This window comes from Manis javanica, chromosome 8, assembly GCF_040802235.1.
Source record: "Manis javanica isolate MJ-LG chromosome 8, MJ_LKY, whole genome shotgun sequence".
In the NCBI taxonomy this organism is placed as follows: domain Eukaryota; kingdom Metazoa; phylum Chordata; class Mammalia; order Pholidota; family Manidae; genus Manis; species Manis javanica.
In genome coordinates, this window is record NC_133163.1 from 44,314,567 (window position 1) to 44,336,215 (window position 21,649).

General features: G+C 37.9%; 1 protein-coding gene across 3 annotated transcripts in view; it reads left to right on the forward strand.

Moving 5' to 3' along the window:
* The window catches only part of ATG14 (autophagy related 14), a 38,323-nt gene that overhangs the window by 9,969 nt on the left and 6,705 nt on the right, over window positions 1-21,649 (forward strand). For all 3 annotated transcript variants that reach the window (XR_005060776.2, XM_017655629.3, XM_037016397.2), the window contains exons 2-9: window positions 2,104-2,166; window positions 4,707-4,749; window positions 6,981-7,062; window positions 12,404-12,641; window positions 15,884-16,113; window positions 17,371-17,488; window positions 18,714-18,804; window positions 18,880-18,965. Coding sequence is in view for 2 of the 3 variants with exons in the window: in XM_017655629.3 (XP_017511118.3) it covers window positions 2,104-2,166; window positions 4,707-4,749; window positions 6,981-7,062; window positions 12,404-12,641; window positions 15,884-16,113; window positions 17,371-17,488; window positions 18,714-18,804; window positions 18,880-18,965 (951 nt within the window). In the remaining variant the exon portion in view is untranslated. The remainder of the gene's footprint in view (window positions 1-2,103; window positions 2,167-4,706; window positions 4,750-6,980; window positions 7,063-12,403; window positions 12,642-15,883; window positions 16,114-17,370; window positions 17,489-18,713; window positions 18,805-18,879; window positions 18,966-21,649) is intronic.

The following is a 21,649-nucleotide window of genomic DNA, read 5'->3' on the forward strand; positions in this document are numbered from 1 at the left end:
CTGTTTATATTCCTGCCGTCATTTGTATGTTTATGTTTTAAACTTTTTTTCTTTTACACAAAGTGAAAGAGAACAACTAGCTTGGTACAAAGCTGGGTAGAGTTGTTTGTCATCCCAATTTGTTTTAGTGCAAAGTGGCATTTTTACAACAGATCTGGCAAGAGAACTTTGATAGCCTCTAAAAGCAAGATTTTCTCCTCCATGTCAGTCCTTGGTTTGCATGGTTTGACAAGTCTTGAGAGTTTGTTATCTCTTGCAGGTTATTGGAACATGAACCGCCACACTGCTTCAGTGAGGCAGAAGTAAATATCACACTAGTTTCTCATTTTTGATACAAGGAAATGGAAATAGATAACAAGCAATATGTTCAAGATTTCTTATATTCTGGAAGATGCTTTGTTACAGGTGCAGGCACATAGTAGAGGCATGATAAATTAATTGGTGAATTGTGGGTTTGTCTGCATTCCATGTTGGTTTCTGAGTTTTCTAATACTGTTCACTGCAGTTACCACCTTCCCAGCCATTGCAGTGCTACATCTGCTGTGACAGTCTGTGTCTGCGCTGTCCGGTCAGGCAGTCACTGGTTGTACGCAGCCATTATGGTTTTGTTAGTGCAACTGAGGAGCTGGATGTTTTATTTAACTTAAAATGTCATAAATTAGAAGTATGTAATTCTGCCCTATGTAATATTAACTGATTTGATTTTTTGCTTTATATATTGTGCATTTTCAGTGACTATTAAATGATAGGGTCATGATTAGACCATTTTATCCCTTCTGTTAAGAAGTAGATGTCTTTGGGTATGTTTCAAAGATGAGGTTATAGAAATACTCTTTTAGAGATACTTTCTATGTCTGGATTCTTTTAAGGAAGAGATTCCTAAGGCTGTCATGGTCTGTTAAATTGTTTTCATTTAAGCTAGGAATCAGGAGATAGCCAAAAGCTTAATCTTGAATACTCTGTTAGAGTAGCCTGTGGCACTACCACTGTTTCTTTGAAAATAGTGAGCCACTGTTAGCTCAGTTCAAGATCAGTTCATATCATGCTCCTCATACAATTTTTTTTTACCCAAATTCTTACTAAGCAACAAGCCAATTGAAGTACTCAGTAGCACATGTGACTGATGGCTACCATTTTGAACAGCACAGATCTAGAAGGTCTGTTAGCCACCTTCAGCTAGCTGGGATTTATAGGACACCATACCCACCACCTGTAAGGTGCACGTTCTCCCGGGTGCTTATGGAGATTTCATGAAGGCACACTGTATGCAAGGCCGTGAAACACACTGAAGTCGAAAGATTGAAATATCAATATATTCTGGGACCTCATCAGAATTAAAGTAGAAAATAGTAAGTTACCTAGAAAGGCCCATATATCTGAAAATTAAACGAAGTACTTCTAAATAGCTGACAGGTCAAGGAAGGAATTTTAAGGAAAATCAGAAATTTCAAACTAAATGATAAAATAGCCTATCATAAGTTTTAGGTTTAGCTAAGGCAATGCTTAGTGGGAAATTTATAGCTTTATATGGTTATATTAAAACGGGAGAAGCTTAAAATCAATGATCTAAGTTTCCATCATAAACTGCAAAAAAAACGCAAACTAAAATTCAATAAGATGATAGCAGGAAGAAAATGATAAGGAAAAGGGTGGAAGACTGATAGAGAAAATGAACAGCAATGTGATGCCCTTCTTTTTTAACTTTTACTAAGTATCATTTATAGGTGAGCAGAATTAAATCAAGCCTGCTAATTTAAATTATTTTTATAAAGGAAACCTCAATTTCCTTGAACTCAAATTCACTTGAGTGCTTTGATTTGCCTGTTTGGGAGGATAATTTAATGGGGCCAGGGGGACCAGGGGGAGGGAACTATAGACATATTTTATAAACTCATGAAAAAATTTTAAAGCTGAGAGTTTGAACTTAGTTTTAAAATAACCAAATGGTAAGCAGCTGTGTATATCCCATGGAGAAGATGTGTATTTACTTTCAGTACAGTGACATTTCCAGACGATCTACAGAAATAATTTCTCTCAGGAATTTGCATACTCTCTTTGAACTGAAAAAAAATGAACATCTAAATAAACATCTTTTTCTTACAGGTTTATAGACAAGAAGGAAAGATTAAATCAACTTAAGAGCAAACAAGAAGAATTTCAAAAAGAGTGAGTTTTCGTTTTGCTTTTTAATTAACAGAGGTTATCTAGTTGCCATGTGGTTTAATTCAGTGCTGTGGTATGCAGATGCATGGATTGCTAACTTAGGGAATTTAGAGTGCAATCTCAAAGGGTGGAAGAACAGTGCACCTAGGGGAAACAAAATAGAGATTATCAAGTTTCTAGAAAATCTTGATATCAGACTCAGAGCCCACACTACACAGCAGGTACTCTGAGACTACTGTTCAGATGTGTGAATCAAACCCCTGGCCCTGATATGTGACAACTGGGTCCAGGACAGTAGGCATATGAGACTTAAATTAGTGATGGTGGCTCCTGTAGGACACCGTTGCTTCCATTTACCTTCCTCTGTATCAGTTTTTTTTTTGCAAAACATAGTCTGCAGGTCATCTATATCAAAACTCAGTAACTGACTTAATGGTTTAAAATGCAGTCGTGGAATCCTTTGCTTAGATATTCTGATTCAGTAGATCTGGGGGGAAGCCCAGCAGTCTGAGTTATTAACAAGCACCCCTAATGAATCTCACCCTGGGGATTTGAGAATAGTCCTATGGATCCTTCTGTCCCAAACTGACCCAGTCATTGTTCTCCAGACACACTCCAGGTCTGATTAACGCATTTATGAGCAGACAAAAATCTTCTGAGATGCCCTGCATTAGAGAAACCTCCTTGGATTTATTTTATTTTATTTTATTTATTTATTTTTTTGAGAGGGCATCTCTCATATTATTGATCAAATGGTTATTAACAACAATAAAATTCTGTACTCAATGCACAATCATTAATCATCCCCAAGCCTAATTCTCAACAGTCTCCAATCTCCTGAAGCATAATGAACAAGTTCTTACATAGTGAATAAGTTCTTACATGGTGAACAGTGCAAGGGCAGTCATATCACAGAAACTTTCGGTTTTGATCACGCATCATGAACTATAAACAATCAAGTCAGATATGATTATTCATTGATTTTTATACTTGATTTATATGTGAATCCCACATTTCTCCCTTATTATTATTATTATTATTATTTTAAATAAAATGCTGCAGTGGTAGGTTGATGCAAGATAAAGGTAGAAAACATAATTTAGTGCTATAAGAGGGCAAATGTAGATGATCAGGTCTGTGCTTATAGACTAAGTATTAATCCAAGCTAGACAAGGGCAACAAAACATACACGGATGCAGAAGATTTCCCTCAAAACAGGGGGGGTGAGGTTCTAAGCCTCACCTCTGTTGATCCCCAATTTCTCACCTGATGGCCCCCCTGCGACCTCCTTGGATTTATTTAACTAAGTCATTTATCTAACTTACTTGGTCACATAAACTTTTATTTTTTTCCACAGAACGCTTCATCCCACAGAACAGATTTTTGCAGATGCTAGCTCGCACCATTTCTTTGGGAACTGATCATAGCATTTTAGATAATGAATTATCTTTTAACTATCATTATTAAAGATGACTGATGGAAATTACCGATTATGACTGAGGACAAGGGCTATGGCAGTTATGGGAGTTTATTGTGAACATTTATAGAAAGGCTCTGGTCAGTATTAAAAATTCAAAAGAAAGATGGTGAGAAAAAATTGCAGAAAACAGGGAACTTGGAAAACATTTTTTAAATGCTTAAGTCCCACTTTGGTATTTCCAGCCATTTCTAAGAACTTATCTTTTTTTTTTTACTAGGGTATCGTTGATATACACTCTTAGGAAGGTTTCACAAGAAAAATAATGTGGTTATTACACTCACCCTTATTATCGAGTCACCCCCATACCCCATTGCAGTCACTGTCTGTCAGTGTAGTAAGATGCCACAGAGTCCCTATTTGTCTTCTCTGAGCTACACTGTCTTCCCCATGACCCCACACACGCCATGTGCGCCCTTCAATCTCCTTCTCCCTCCCTCTCCACCTGCCCTCCCATACCCCTCCCTTTTGGTAACCATTAGTCCCTTCTTGGAGTCTGTGAGTCTGCTGCTATTTTGTTCCTTTAGTTTTGCTTCGTTGTTACACTCCACAAATGAGGGAAATCATTTGGTATTTGTCTTTCTCTGTCTGACTTATTTCACTGAGCATAACACCATCTAGCTCCATCCATGTTGTTGCAAATGGTAGGATTTGTTTCTTTCTTATGGCTGAATAGTATTCCATTGTGTATATGTACCACATCTTTATCCATTCATCTACTGATGGACACTTAGGTTGCCTCCATATCTTGGCTATTGTAAATAGTGCTGCGATAAACATAGGGGTGCATATGTCTTTGAATCTGAGAACTTGCATTCTTTGGGTAAATTCCTAGGAGTGGAATTCCCGGGTCAAATGGTATTTCTATTTTCAGTTTTTTGAGGAACCTCCATACTGCTTTCCACAATGGTTGAACTTGCTTAACATTCCCACCAGCAGTGTAGGAGAGTTCCCCTTTCTCTGTATCCTAGACTTGTTCCTAGTCTTTTAAGAACTTATTTTTAAAAGTTGTTGATTTTACATTTTTGAACTCCACAAAATTTATTATTGTCTCTTTTCCATACAGAGTGTTAAAAGCTATGGAAGGAAAACAGATAACAGATCAGTTGGTAAGCTATTAGAAGTATTTAATATTCTTTGTACTTGAGGTTACATGTTTTTAAGTTGGTAGAACTTAAAAAATAATTTTGACTTTAAATTTATTTTTGATCATTGTTTTGACAGTCCTCTGTTTGAATATATTTGTAGTATGGGCTTCTGAACTATTTCATCTAGATACCAAAACAGGTATTGACATATGATTATGGAATAAATCATCATAAAGGATAATTGTGAAGTCTGGTATTTGACATAGAAATACAAGAATAATGAGCTGTCCTTTCTGAAAAAGTTTACTCATCATAAACACACACTCTAGGTAGATTAATGATTAAATGTGAGAAGTAAATTAATAAAAATATTATAAGAAAATCTGTATTAATGTAATCTGGATGTGAGCAGACATTTAGAAGCTAGGAAGGAAAACCATTTGACAGAGTACATAAAAGCTTAAGTTCTACATTTAAAGACCTTAAGCAAAATGAACATGTACTGGGGAAAAAATCAGTACATGTGCAAATAAAGAGAGTTTAATTTTAATTTTTATTCACTGTTGGTGGGAGTATACATTGATGTATTTATTTGGGGGACAGTTTGGTGGTGGTTTGTTGGTTTTTTTGTTTTGTTCTTTTTAATGTACATGTGGTATGTCCAGCAATTTTCCTTCTAAGAAAATGGAAAATGCACAAGAATGTAGAGATTTATGGATAAAGAAGCTGATTGTCTGCAGCACTGATAGTAAAGTTAATATATAAATAATCTGTATGTTCATCAGTCAGGGTGAGATAAATAATTATGGTACTGTTTAGCTGTTAAAAACGAACATGATTATATGTTGATGTAGAATGATATTTTTTAATGAAAAAGCAAGCAAAAAGTAGGCTAGGGTAAAGTATTGACTCAATTTGTATATGTGTTTTAAATTCATACTCTAAAAAATCTGAAAAGATACATATCAGACTTTGAGATTCCAACTAAAGAATGAGAGGAAGTCAGGAAAACAATCATTTTCTTTTTTCTTCTGTGACATTTAATATTTTTCACAATAAACATCATTCATAATTTTTAATTAATACTTGTATGTGGTATAAATGGATTTTGCTTATGCTGTGAATGTTGCAGAAATGAAATACATTGTATGCAGAAAGATCATAGAAGACTAGTTATAAGGAATCTTATCCCCATTTTTCTAAATTCCCTTTACAAAATGTAGTTTTTCTATCAGAAACTTCAGTATCAATTCTTAAAGACTAATACATTTTAAAAGTGAAGATGTTTCATTGCTGAGCCAGTTGATTCCTGAATCCATCAGTCCCCATGAATCTATTTGCAAATGTCTCTGTCTCCCCATTGCAGAGGTTAGAGTGTACCCCACTGGAGCATCCCTGTAATGTTTTGTATCTCATGCCATCAGACTACTCAGACAAGTGTTAAACACCATAAGTATTTGAGCATTGTTTTAAGTTTGTAATGATCCATGGAGGCATTATAGAATGGATAATCATACTTTTAAGCAACCTACTAGATCATATTTTTCTGATCTTTTATTCATGTTGGGGGATGTTGCGCCTAAATCCTGGTAATATAAGAAGACAGTTTCATGTTTTATATAGTTTTATGAGGTTTTCAAGAAATCGTACATGAGTTAGACACTTTTAAAGAAAATCTTCTGTTTTGTAGTTTTTATTATTTTGCAAGCAATATTTGCTTATCATATCAGTAAGATAATTTGATGTTAATGGTCTCCTCAGCAACTCGCATGAAGAGTTAGAGCAGTGCATCCATAGAGCCTCCTGTGGTGATGCAGATGTTCTATATTTACACTGACCAGTGTGGTGGACATTTAGCCATGTGGTGTTGAACACTTGACATGTGGCTAGTGTGAGCAGAAACTGAAGTTTTAGAATATATAATTTTAATTGACCTTTAAATAGCCACATGTGACAAGTAGTTACATATTGGACAGAGCAGGTTAAGAAAATAGCCTTCAACATTTTTCTCTGTGCTTTTTGACACTTGTAAGAACAAGGTGGATTTTTCTTCTCTCTTAATTTCCTAGCAGTTGATATTAAAATGAGTAACATTTTTTTCTTTGTAATTCACCACAGTTTCAAAAACAGTATAATAAATATTATTATATTGGTCTTTTCATTATGTTTTTAAGATAAGTGGTGATCCTAGGTAGATAATCATAATAACCATTAGAGATGGTTTGTGATATTTATTGCATACTTTTTTTAAGAGATGGAAAATAATGTCCTGTAAGATGAGGATTGAACAGCTGAAACAAACAATATATAAAGGAAATGAAGAAATGAAGAAAAGTAAGTAATTTGCTCCCCTTCTTCCAGCTCATAAGGGGCTTGTGTGGAATTTGTGGGATTAATAAACTAGACAGAGGAAGAGAGGAGGGGTGGGGAGTGGGGAGCATAGTGACTAAAAAATTTACTGCTTGTCTTCCTCGCCTTGTAAAACATTTGTATAAGGGTTTTTTCCCCCTATGTATTTGAAACAAACACACACACACACCACCCCCACCCCCACACCACCCCTCAATTTAAAAAGTTAAGGAATGTATGTTTCCCATTTGCCATAGCTCAGAGTCTGTCTTATTTGATACTCAGTTATGATAACAATTAGTTCATGCCAGAAGCACAATATCCTGACTTTTTCTTCCTTTGTAAGTCTCACACATACTTTAATTTGTATTATTCTTACACAATGTTTGTATATTTCATACTTTATCCTGGGTGGCTATGAAAATTTGAGTCCTCTTAGAAATCCTGCATCCTCAGAAATGCTCCTTATATTTTTGAAGATCAATGTTTGAAGTTCAGAATTAGTCATCATACCTTGTGAATCCCTTTCTTGTCTACTTTTTGCTTTCAGAAGCAAGTATTTTATAGTAGTTGTAATAGTGTAAAAGCTTCCTTTGAAAATGTTTGGCCTAATAAAATACTCATGTAATGTTGCAGAGGTTTTAATAAGCTAATGATGCAGGGTGGCATGGTCAAAAGGTGCTCAGAACTGCAGACAACTGATTACCCACTGCATTTGGCATACATTCTCCAAAGGCCCTGTCTGATAGCAGTGTAGGGACTCATTACATAACACTGGCTCACCCTCTTTCCCTGTCCTCCCATCATGTTCACACCAGGCGTCTGCCACCACACAGCTTGTGACCCTCCTGAAATTGCTGAATTTACTATGCTCTTGTGTGTTTCTCTGAGGAGCAGGCTTAAAACTTTAATCAACTCAAATTTTTTTTTTTTTTTGAGAGGGCATCTCTCATATTTATTGATCTAACACACAATAAAATTCAGTATAGGGGGGTCAACGCTCAATGTACAATCATTAATCCATCTCAAGCCTAATTCTCGTCAGTCTCCAATCTTCTGAAGCATAACGAACAAGTTCTTACATGGTGAACAAATTCTTACATAGTGAATAAATTCTTACATGGTGAACAGTACAAGGGCATTCATCACAGAAACTTTCGGTTTTGATCATGCATTATGACCTATAAACAATCAGGTCAAATATGAATATTCGTTTGACTTTTGTACTTGATTTATATGTTGATCCCACATTTCTCCTATTATTATTATTATTTTTATTTTTAATAAAATGCTGAAGTGGTAGGTAGATGCAAGATAAAGGTAGAAAACATAGTTTAGTGCTGTAAGAAGGCAAATGTAGATGATCAGATGATCAGGTGTGTGCCTATGGACTAAGTATTAATCCAGGCTAGACAAGGGCAGCAAGACATCCACGGATGCAGAAGATTTCTCTCAAAGCAGGGGGGGTGAGGTTCTGAGCCTCACCTCTGTTGATCCCCAAATTCTCACCTGATGGCCCCCCTGCGACTGTGCCTGTCTTAGGTTGTTCCTCCCTTGAGGAATCTTACCCGTCTCTGGCTAACCAGTCATCTTCCGGGGCCATACAGGGAAATGTAAAGTTGGTAAGTGAGAGAGAAGCCATATTGTTTGCAAAGGTTAGCTTTTTACTTCTTTGCAGATTTATGCCCTGTGGATTCTATGCCCAGCACTTGTCTCGAGGTATCTTTACCACCTGGAGGAATTATGATACTCGGTAAATTCGATATGAGGCACGAATTCTATTTAAGGGTAATCAACTCAAATTTTAACACATTCCTAATCCCCCAAAAAAGGAACCACACAGAAAAGAAGGTATGATTCTAAAGCAGTGGGCCCTGTAACAGTGGTTTCTGTCCCCAACAAATCATGAGAGTCACCTAGTGACTTTTTAAAATATAGAGAATCTTGGGATCCACCCTGGATTTAGGAAATTAAAATGCCATGTGTGGGTTCTGGGTCAGTGGTTCTTAAACTGTCTCTAGTAAAAGACCAGTTTTTTTCTCTTTAATTTCTAATCTGTCATAAACTGATACTGATACTTTCATAAGATACAATAAAATTATTTACTAGGAAAATATTTGCACACTCGGATGCCATGGCAATGTCAGGTTGCCTTGACAAAGAAAAAAGTTTCTAACTTAACTCTGTTATTTCTGTACTTCTCTTGTCTGACTGGTAAAGGTTTAATAATGGGCCCAGCTTCATTGGCCACACTTAAATAGCCCTACTCTGGGTGGTTCTCGTGACCTGCCAGGATTGAGAAGCACTTTAGAACATAAATGCAAACTAGTTGCCATCCTATAATGAGACTCAGAAAATTTTGCAGCAATTTTAAGGGAATTAATGTATTCCAGAAGCTATGCATGGACTGAAGTCTACAGGTTAAAAGCTTGGTATCTAATAGATACGAATATATTTTTTTAACTTTGATGTTGTAATGCCACATATATTCAGAAAAGGGCATAAATTATAAACTGTAGAGCAGATGAATATTTCTCCAGAATCTTTTGATTTAATGTGTCCTGATACAGAATAATGCAGATACATTATACAGCATAGATAGGAAGTTGGATTGTATGAAATTCACGGTTGAATTGAACTGTGCAACAGTCAGTTACATACTCAAACAAGCAAGGGTAGGTTATAGAAATAGCATTTAAAGGAAAGTGTTTTCATGCTTAGGGGGAGAGGGCATGGAGAGAACAGACTAAACTCTAAGTTCCTATTCTGCACTAGTGATGAGTTCCTGCCTCCTCTGAGGGCCATGAAAATAAGTTGGAAACTCTCCACCAAATAGCACAGGGTCATGGCTAGACAGATTATTTGAGCACTTGTAAAGTGCCCAGTAGAGATCATGCAAACACATGAGCTTGCTGAAAAGTAAGTGTATGACAGGACCAGAGACTTAACTTTTTTTTATTAAAGTATCGTTGATACACAATCTTAATGAAGGTTTCACATGAACACCATTGTGGTTTCAACATTTACCCATATTATCAAGTCCTCACACACCCCCATTGCAGTCACTGTCTATCAGCATAGTAAGATGCTATAGTCATTACTTGCTTTCTCTATGCTGTACTGCCTTCCCCGTGACCTAACTATATTGTGAGAGCTAATTATAGTGTCCCTTAATCCCCTTTGCCCTCCACCCATCCTCTCCAACCGCTCCCCTTTGGTAACAGCTAGTCCCTTCTTGGAGTCTGTGAGTCTGCTACTATTTTGTTCCTTCAGTTTTGCTTTGTTGTTATACTCCACAAATGAGTGAAGTCTTTTGGTACTTGTCTTTCTCCACCTGGCTTATTTCACTGAGCATAACACCCTCTAGCTCCATCCATGTTTTTGCAAATGATAGGATTTCTTTTTTTTTATGGCTGAATAATATTCCATTGTGTGTGTGTACTATATTTTCTTTATCCGTTCATTTATTGATGAACACTTCAGTTGCTTCCGCACCTTGGCTATTGTAAATAGTGCTGTGATAAAATGGGTGCATATGTCTTTTCAAATCAGGTATATTGTTTTCTATGGCTAAATTCCTAGGAGTGGAATTCCTGGTTCAAATGGTATTTCTATTTTTAGGTTTTTGAGGAACCTCCATACTGCTTTCCACAACGGTTGAATTAATTTACATTCCCACCAACAGTGTAGGAGGGTTCCCCGTCAGAGACTTGACTTTTAGGACAGTCACATTGAGCAGGCATAGTAAAGAGGTGCATCTAAGGAGAAATAAAACTACAAGAGACCTTATGCCTGCAGCAGAACACCTAGTTCTGTAGTCCTCAAAGAGGACCATCTATCAGACATTTATTACATGCTTGTTATATTCTAGTCAGGAGACTACTTCAGTTGGACCTGTTATAAAGAACTAAGTTATGTGCTGTAGGTGAGGTACATGCACAATACCACAGACTTGCAAGGAGCAAGAGGTCTGGGGAGCAATTATGGATGGTTGGGGGGCTTTGCTGAATAAGTAAAATGTGGACATTTGCAGAATAGAAGCAAATAGCATTCCTGGAGAGACACTGATATGACCAACAAGATGGAGATGAGATATTTAGGGAATGAGGACTGGCTCAGTATCCATCCATCATGCATTTATTTAAGTAATCCTACCTTGTGAAAAGGAATTGAAGTACCTAGTAATTGAGAGAGGCTAGAGTGAAGGGTGTGCAAAAGGAACTGTGGGATAAACACCAGTTTGGAGGTGACCTGGAGGCTGAGGAGTTTGGTTTGTATTTGATTGGCTGGCAGTGCAGAAATGCTGAGTGTTGGCTACAGTTTACTGAGACAGTAAAAGAGGGTGTGGTGTGGCCAAGCCAGAGCAAGGCAGTTTGGGTGAGAGTTAATAGGTTGTGATAGTGAAAATGAAAAGAAAGCCTTATATTTAAGGAACTGTAGGACAGGACACCTTGTGGAACTGACCATCAAGGGATTGATTTAGGCAGTTGAAAACCAAAATAATCAAGTAAAATGTATCGAGGCTTTCCTGGAAAAGTAGCTTGATATTGAACTTCTTTGAGCCTCCTTAGTTGTTCCTAGGTATCTGAGATTTTACAGCTTTTTGCTGTTTTAGAAAAGTCTAGCTACAATCTAGCACAGCTAGCAGGTCTTTTTATCTAGAACCTAAAAGGAGCTCCTCCATAAGAAGGACATAAATCAGGCAGGGTGAGTGTCTGTCTCCTTTCTTGGTTGTGTGACCAGGCTTTTGTTGCCTTTGCTGGAGTTTAATTGCTGACGTAGAACAGGAGCTGGCCCGGTAGGTGGTTTCACCTGCCGGGGGCTGCTGTCCACTATCTCTGCAGGGCTCTCGGTCTATATTTTTTCTGCATGAATGCCTGCCATAACATTATTCCAGGGTTCTCTGAATGTAGCCCAAGGCAAACTCAAGAGGTTCTGATGAAAATCAGATAGCCAGTAAGTTTTTCAAACTTGAATTAGATATCTTTTCTGCCCAGTGTGGCTGTTCTTTAATGCTTACTGTAAGGAAGTCAGATACTTCCTGAGCTAAACTTAAAATGATAGGATAGTCATTGAGTGGTTCTCACTAAAGATGATTTTAAGTGGAGATCCAGTCATTTGAATGGTGGTCCCCTTTGCTTTGTGTGTAATATCTGCTTGAACTGAACTCTCAGTTTCCCTTAGTGAACATTTCCCGGTTAATTTTATAGAGGTTTTGCTTTCAGTTGAGACCTGCAGGAAAACACTCAGGCTTGTCGGGCGGGGTTCTGCAGTACCCAGGCACTATTTGTAGAGATAATTATTGGGTGTGATTTATTTCTTTTAGATTCTGAAGGCTTTCTCAAAACCAAGGAAAAGAATCAGAAGCTTTACACTCGAGCACAACGGCATCAAGAGAAAAAGGAGAAGATTCAGAGGCACAATCACAGGCTTGGTGACCTGGTAGAAAAAAAAAACATTGACCTAAGAAGTCATTATGAGCGTCTGACAAATCTTCGGCGATCGCATATATTAGAGCTCACCTCTGTCATTTTTCCCATTGAGGAAGTAAAGACTGGTGTGAGGTACAATAAGCATGTCTTTTGACTCCAGGAATAGATCAAGTTCCAAAGATTAAGTTTGTCAAATATGTCAATATGTCATTTATTGTGCCTCATTCAGGGGTCACTGGTAATGGGGTTTTCCTGGTAATGAAACTTTAGTCTTATCTTCTTGAGCAAACAGTGTACACTGAAGAAAATTGGGGAGGTAGTCAAGGTGGAGGGCGGTTGCCCTCCCGAGAAGTGGAGCCCAGGCATGTGCACTCACAGAGCTTCCAGAGGAGCTGCTGACTCACACTGCTGATGCAGAACCATCTGATGGCTGGTGTTGGCTGTCATCCCAGTTGGGCTGTTTATTAGTTATGTGCTCTGACGCAGGTTCTTGAACCTCAAAGTCTAATTTCCTTGTCTCTTAGATGGGGGTAATAAATGCCTACTTTACAGAGAAGTCATGAGCTAAAATGGAAGAAAACACTGGTGTTCACTGTCTCTTACTTGGCGGGCATGACATGTTGTTTCTGCCTTTTCCCAGTAACTAGCTGCTGTCAAGCACTGGTTACTGTAACTTCGTCTTAGGCTGTAGTGCTACAGATACCCTCAGGAGTCAGTGGGATGGGCAGGACAGTAGTTCCCCACCGGGCTGTTCATCAGGACCATTCAGGAACTTTCGAAAAATACAGGTTCTAGAGTTCACTCTCCCAACTTCCTTCTAATACTTTTATTTATTTATTTTTTGAACTTCCCCTGATAATGCTAATGATTATCCAGGTTTGGAACCTACTACTGAAGATTTTCATTTGCTTTCTCACTACCATCAGGCTGTTCCAGTTGAGGATTTCCTGTCTCTTCTCATTGCTCTCACTTTCTGCAGCTTTCCCTGGAATTGGACAGTCAGTGGCCTGTTGCTAGTTAGGACTAATACTGTTCTTTGCTACCTCAGCTTCAGTGTGTTATTTGTCTGTTGCCAGAATTAGCTTCCTAAAAGCCCACAAGTTTGACTATTGCTTCTGTCTTGAAAACTTGCTTCTGACTCTTACAGAATAACTTCTCATTAGCAGTAGTTGGCAAATATAAAAATTAAAAGGCAAATTCAAAATACAGCAGAATAGAAAGTTCAGAAATAGACCCTAAAGTGGCATTTTGGATCAATGGCAGAAAGTTGGATTATCCAAAAATTGGTGTAAAGAAAAAAAAGCTGACAAAACAGAAACATTCTGACAAATTAAATTCTGATGGGCCAAGCTCTCAATATTAAAAGACACTAAGTAAACAAAGGTTAAGACACTGCTTCAGATTTTGAGAGACTAAGGAGGTTGACAACCGGATAGAAAGTAGCAGAGGAAAAACATGGAGGAAAACCTTTTTCTTCTATACCTGTGCTTTTAAAATATTTTATTAGTGTATATTATTATATACTGTTAATTTTTTCAGCCGATATTTTTAAGTTATTCCTAAATAAGTCTTGTTCATTCACATTTCTCAAACTTCCTCAAGTGAAAGAAGGAAGAAATAGAGGTACAGCTTAGAATTGGCCATAGTGCCCTCATCCCTAATCTTCTCTGTGGCAGCCAGGAGGAGTTATCTTAGGAGTATATTGTGGCAGAACAAAAAAGGATTGGGAACCACTGACCAAGAAAAGAGAATCTAAACTTGGTGCAGCACAGAAGGCCCTTCCCCGTCTGCCTGTTTCCTACTTACTCCATCTCTGGGCACTTCCCTTGTGTGTCCTGCATGTAACTACACTGATCATCTCCACTGTGTGTCCTGCATGTAACTACACTGATCATCTCCACTCCTCTGACATACTGTGTTCTTCCCACTGTGCGTTTGTACCTGCTGTGGCTTCTCATTCCCATTCCACTCTGTAGGCTAGCAGTTCTCAAAGTGTGGTTCGAGGACCTTATTAGGTCCTTGAGACCCTTTCATGGGGTCTGTGCAGTCAAAACTATTTTTATAATCACTAACACTTTACTTTCCTTTTTCACTGTGTTGACATTTGCACTGGTGACTCAAAAGCCACAGTGGCTAAAACCTCTGGTGCCTTGATAGATACCAAGGCAGTGACTCCCAAACTGTAGTGAGAGAGTCATTGTATTCCACCAGGTGCCTGCAGCTTAAAAAGGCATTTTCTTTAACGTACTTTATTGTAAGAATAAAGTATATCATACATACAGTTTCACATTAAGAGTGTTCCAGGTGAAGCAGTAGAAACTACTAATTTTATCTAAATGTTACCGCCTTGACCGTTGTGTACATATCTTTTTATTGCACCGTATGAGGAAGTAGTAGGTATGTGAAAAGCAGTTGTGCCCCACACAGGAGTGCCATGGCAGCTTCAAAAAAAGCACTTGAGTGAGTGGCAAGTGGAACTAGTTGTTTTTTTTTTTAAGGGACTCAGTTTTTACTTGGAAGAACAACTGAAAGACTTGGGTATGAAAAGAGGTTTTCGAAAACCTTGATTGGTGCATTGTGCTCTGCAACTCAGCTGGTCAACAAACTCCACTAATTTTCTCGTTTTGAAAATACAGATTTTTTTCATTAAAATAGGCTATGTTAACACATACAGTTGACCCATGAACAACTTGGGTTTGAACCACGCAGGTCCACTTCATAATGGTTTTTTCTTTTCCCAATAAATATATTGGGAAGCCTTTTGGAGATTTGTCTCAAAAATTCGAAAAGACATTTTCTTTAACTTACTTTATTGTAAGAATACAGTATATAATACATACAGCATACAAAGTATGTGTTTACCTACCTGTTTATATTATTGGTAAGACTTCCAGAGAACAGTAAGTAGGCTATCAGTAGTAAAGTCTTTGGAGTGTCAAAAGTTATATAGATTTTTGATTACATGGGGGATCAGTGCCCTTAAAACATCCTGTATTGTTCAAGGGTTAACTTGTTTTTTTTTTTTTAATAAAAACCTTAATTTCTCTCAGATTTCTAATACAGTAAATAATCAATAGGTCTAACCCCCATACACAAAAGCTCTTTTGGGGGCCTCAGAAAATTCTAAGCATGTAAAGAGGTCTTGAGATCAAATAGTTTGAGAACCTAAAACTTGAGGCCTGAGCTCATGGTGTGGGCTTCTGTGCCACAGCTAGTTTGATCTCCACCTCTGACAGAAGTATTTCTCTTTGTATGTTCCTGTTAAATTCCTGTCCTTGAGTGCATCTTTTCAATGTTCTGGATTCCTGGCAAGTATGTTACATGTTCTTGAAAGCCCAGTCCCCTGAAATCTGTATGCATCTTCCGGTTTTTAGAGATCCCGCTGATGTTTCTTCAGAGAGTGACAGTGCCATGACCTCCAGCACTGTGAGCAAGCTCGCAGAGGCCCGGAGGACGACTTACCTCTCGGGGAGATGGGTCTGTGATGATCACAATGGGGACACGAGCATTAGCATTACAGGGCCTTGGATCAGCCTTCCCAACAATGGGGACTACTCTGCCTACTACAGCTGGGTGGAGGAGAAGAAAACCACACAGGGGCCTGGTGAGAAACAAATAGTCTCTGAAAGCTTTTTATGTGTGTGTGTGTGTGTGTGTGTGTGTGTATATGTTTTTTCTTTAGTTAAGGTAAAATTTACATAACAAAATGAATAGTTTTAAAGTGAACAATTCAGCAGCATTTACTACATTCACAGCATTGTGCAACCATCACCTCTCTCAAGTTCCAAAACTTCCCATCACCCCAAATGGAAGCTCGAAGCCATGAAGCAGTCACCTCCCCCTTCTTCCCAGCCCTCGGCAACCACTACCTGCCCTATGTCCTTACAGATTTGTCGGTTCTCAGTATTTCATGTAAACAGGGTCATGCTACATGGCCTTTTGTATCTGGCTCTTTTCGCTTAGCAAATTGCCTTCATGGTTCATCCACATTACAGCATGTATCAGCATTTCATTCTTTTTATGACTGCATAATAATTCATTGTATGGATGTACCACATCTTGTTTATCCATCAGTGGATGGACTAAAAACATATTTTTAGATATGTCACCCTTTGGGGATCAGTAATAGCTTTATTTATATGAAAAAAACCTCACTTTAAAGAAGTGTATTTAGCCCATTGAGTCCTATTTTTATAGTTTCTAACTTTGTAAATAAAAGAGCTTGTTTTAGCAGTCCTCAATAGAGATTGAAATAGCCCAATAGAAAAACCCTTTAAAACCCCTAGAGCTTCTTTTTGTTGGAGGAGTGTTCATTTACTTGTTCAGCAAATATTTAGTATATATGTGCTGTCTGTCATGCACAGTGCTGGTGATGCAAAGGTGATGTCACCCAGATAGGTGTAGCCCTTTGCCTTTCTGTGGAGAGGGCAGGAATCAACTAGTAAGTAATAATCAGAGGCACCATAGACTGGGTGCTGTGGACCAAACCGCACCATCACGGAATGGGTCTCATAGCAGAGAAATACTTTTCCATAGGGTACCCTGGGAGGCCTCTCTAAGGAGGTAACATTTAAGTTGGATAGTAATTTTTCTCATAAATAATACATTACTGGGTCCAAGCAGTTCAGACTTTAATTTCATTAATGCTTGGCCTGTTTGGGCCTGTTTGCTTAGGTTTCATTCCACTCAGCAGAAACCACAATGATGAAACATTAATGTCTGGCCATGGCCTTTTGATTAGTAAGAAGTAAAATATAACCATCAATAATGTGATGATAAAATTACAAATCATAAGTCTAGGTTCATTGTTTTTGTTGAAATTAAAGTTGTTTAGTGTATGGTTGTCATTTTTATACTTCAGACATGGAGCATAATAACCCTGCTTACACGATCAGTGCTGCGTTGTGCTACGCGACTCAGCTGGTCAACATCTTGTCTCATATACTGGACATAAATCTTCCCAAAAAACTTTGCAACAGGCAAGTAACTGAAGGGGGTGATATCATCTTTGTCATGGATCACTCATCTTTCTGTTGTGTTCTTATTTATTCTAATTAACTTGAAAAGAAGAATTTAAGTATTACCAAGACAGAAAAGGTCTGACTGAAATGTTGAGATTCATTTCAATAGCCTAATGTGTAAATTTGTTTCATTATCTTAAAATTGCATGTGAAGTCTTTGAGAAGACCACTTGAAAAAAATTGAAGGAAAAACCAGAATGTTCAGAAGGTATGCTCATGTATAAGAACTGGGTAAATTATAACATTTGGATTTTGCATTATTTTTTAAAATTAAAAACATGCCTTTTAAAATTAAAAATATATATAAAATTTTACAGTTTACCCAGTTCCTACTAAGAGCTTCCTACCCACCTATAGTTACTGTTGCTTTTCAAGCCAATATAAATACATATTATTACCATCCCCCCTACCTCCGACTTTTAAGCACAAAAGTTACCATTCTGTACTAAGGTGTTTTGCACCTTTTTAAGTTTTATTAACAAATACTTGTCAAGCACTTGTGTGTGTGCCAGGTACTGTTCTGGGCACTGAAGGGGGTACAGTGTGATCAAAACAGAATCCTGCTCTCCTGGCATTTACATTCTAATGGAGGGACAGTAATAAACCCGCAGGGTTGGGCTGACATAGTTCTCCCTGTAAAGAAGGTTAAAGCAGAGTGAGAGGGGAATGTGAAGGCAGGGAAGGGCTGGCTGTGTTTGGGCAGGTGTGTGATCACATGTAAACCTGAGGGAGGAGGGAGCCAGCTGTGTGGGTTCCTAGGGAAAGAGGCTGCAGGTCATGTGGGACCACTGTGAGCCCTCTGCTGCCATTCTGCACAAAGCGGACAGTTGCAAAGTTTCTTTTGTATAAACATGCCAAGATCTTTCTAGTCCCCTATTTATACTTAAAGGAATAATCTTTTAAGTACATTTAATTAGTGTGCAAGTATTTGTGTAGAATAAGCTTTCAGAAGTGCAATCACTTGCTCAGATAGTATGTGCATTTGTATTTGTTATTGGGGTATGGACATGCTCTCCGTGAGGGCAGTCGTTCAGTCTTAGAAAGCTTCTGTTAATTTACTGAGAGAGAAGAAAGATGAGGGATATGTTTTATCCTGAACTATATATAAAGCATACTATTCAATATGAACATTTTAATTTAGAATTTCCTCCAAAAATACAATGTTACAAATTGTGTTTTACAGTGAATTTTGTGGGGAAAATCTCAGCAGACAGAAATTTACTCGAGCAGTGAAGAAACTGAATGCAAATATTCTTTACTTATGCTTTTCCCAGGTATGCAAAGTATGCTGAACTAATTTCTTACTTGTTACGTATTAAAAATATTAATTAATTTTTTGCCTTTTCTAGCATGTAAACTTAGATCAATTACAACCACTGCATACCCTCAGGAATCTGATGTACCTGGTCAGTCCGAACTCTGAACACCTAGGCAGGTAAGAAGGTTGCTTTCCTCCAACTAGTGGTATTATGACTGCTTTATTAAGTAGAGTTGTCATAAGTGTTTGCAGAGCATAGCCTACTCCCCACCCCTACTCTTCCAAAATGGACAAAAACAATGCGTTCTGGTACAGAAATAAATGTCCTTGTGTAATCATTTCTGAGAAAGTTAATATCAAACATACCTAAAGTAGAGTAGAAGAACTCAGTGTTCCTGGAATAGGGCTTTCTGTGCTGTCTCTGAAGACCAAAAGCCACCTCTTTGAATCTGTGTCTATTTCTTCTCTAGTGTAGCCTAGTGTCTACTCCATTTCTTGTTCATATTCTTCTGTGCCTGCTCATTCCTTCCCATCCTAACAGGTCTTCACAGTTCCCTTTTGTCACTGAGTCAATCTGGCCTCCGTTTGTTGGAGATAAAGAGTTTATTAGAAGTTTATGAGATGAACTAGTTTAAGATCCATTAGCTTAAAAATGGGAGTCAGTAACAAAAGAGACCAACCAGGTTTGGTCTATGGGGTGCTGCTTTTGGTCCTTGCTCTTAGCGGGCTATCTGTGCATTTCTGCAGACTTGACCTGGTTAATGTCTTTGTACTTTGGAAAGAGAACAAAGAAAAATAAGAGGTGGGAAAGTTCTTTTGGGACTCCCCATCCTGTTATTCATTTGCTTCAACACTGGAACGCAGCTCAGAGGGGATCCCCTCCATTGCCTGGGTGACCCATGTAGTGAACTTCCCCCGGTGATCTGCCCGTAACCACTGTCTTGTGTTTCTCTCTTTCTCACACACACACGCACACCCTTTTTTTGGGACATAGACCCCTTTGGAAAAAGCTGTGAACTCTCTCCAGGAAACTGCATGTGTGCCCAGAATTTTGTGCCATTTTTAAGGAAGTTCATGCCCCTTACCCCAATCCCATTCGTTAGTTCATGAGCCACAGAAACCTTTTGGAAACCCATTCTGGTTTTAGTGGTTGATTTCTGTGGGTTTGCTTGCTATCCTTTCTGTACCTTGTTTGTAAAGGGTTCAACATTAGGAAATATTTCTTTAATAAGAATGAATGAATATTTATTGACACTGGACCAGCTACTTTATGTGCATTAAATCATAGGTAAGACTATTATTCTTTGCGTTGTGGTGTGGTCACTCATGCCCATGGGCAGAGAGCCAGAAAAAGTGGTGGAGCCAACGTCCAGCACATGTCTGGCTAATTCCACAAAGCAGTAGACACCTGTGCTTTTAACTGATGCACAGCATTCCATCACATTAACAAGTTAAAGAAGAAAATACATCAATTCAACCTGACAGATGCCAGAAAAGTAATGAGTAATATTTAGTTCTCTGTAATAATTAAGACTATTAGCAAAGTAAAAATAGATGATCAATAAAAGATATCTACCACAAACCTATACAAAATCTATATACTTAATGACATGTTACTTGCAAAGATATGTAATAGAAGCATTTCTCTACAGTCAGGAAAAAGAAAAGTGCCTCCTATCACTGCTATGCTAACATTGCTCTGAAGGCCTGGAACTTTATTTAGAAAGAAGTAAGGAGTATTTATATTAGAAGGATAGAAACTAAGTTGACATTGCAGACATTATTGACTATTGAACTGGATAGCCAAGAGAAATAAGAAGCTATTAGAAATGATAGTTCAGTATGGTGACCCAATACAAGATCAACATACTAAAAGCCATTGCTTTCTTAACATGTTAACAACTAGTCATAACATGTAATGGAAAAAAAGGGTTTCTTTTACCATAGCAACAAAAACTCTAAATTATATAGGAATAATCCTAACAAAACATGCAAACCTATATTAAAAAAATATGAAACTTTAACAAAAATTATTGAACATGTATTTCTCGAATGTCTGCCAGGCACTATATGAGGTATGGGGCTGAATGAAAGAAACAAGGTCTGAAGCAGTGAAGACCCTTGCAGGTTTCTAGGCAGCGAAGGCTCAGTATTGCTCTGGAGGCCTGGAATTTTATTTAGAAAGAAGAAAGGAGTATTTATATAAGAAAGACAGAAACTAAGTTGACATTATTGCAGACATTATACTGAACTGGATATCCAAGAGAAATAAGAAGCCTCCAGAGCAATGTGATACTACGGTTTTCTAGGCAGCGAAGGCTCAGTATTGTAAAAAAGCTGCTTCTCTCCATAAGGAAACCTGATCAGAATTTCAAAAAATATTTCATAGAACTTTGACAAACAAACTGATTCTAAAGCTCAACTAGAAGCACAATCTGCAAGGAAATTTTGAAACAGAATAATAAGAGATGGGCTTTGCCCCTTCTAAAACATAGTGTAAAGGTAATTAAAACAGGGCACTGTTAGCATGCATGTAGGTGGCGCAATTAGAGGAAGAGAATAGAGTCCAGAGGAGGCCCTGGCATCTGTGTGAGTGTAATAATATATGATAGGGGTCGCATGTTCAGTAAGATGATAATAGCTCAGTGGTGGTAGGCTAGTTGGGTATTCATATGGGGGAAAGAGTCGGATTCTTACTACATTCCATATATAGAAATAAATTCCAGATGACACAAAATACCTTATTCTTAAAAAGCTATAAAATAACAAGGAGAAAAGATAGTGTTTTATAATCATAGGGTGGGGAGAGAATTCCCAAGCAAGCCACAAACCCCAAAAACTAAAAGAAAAGGAGCTACACA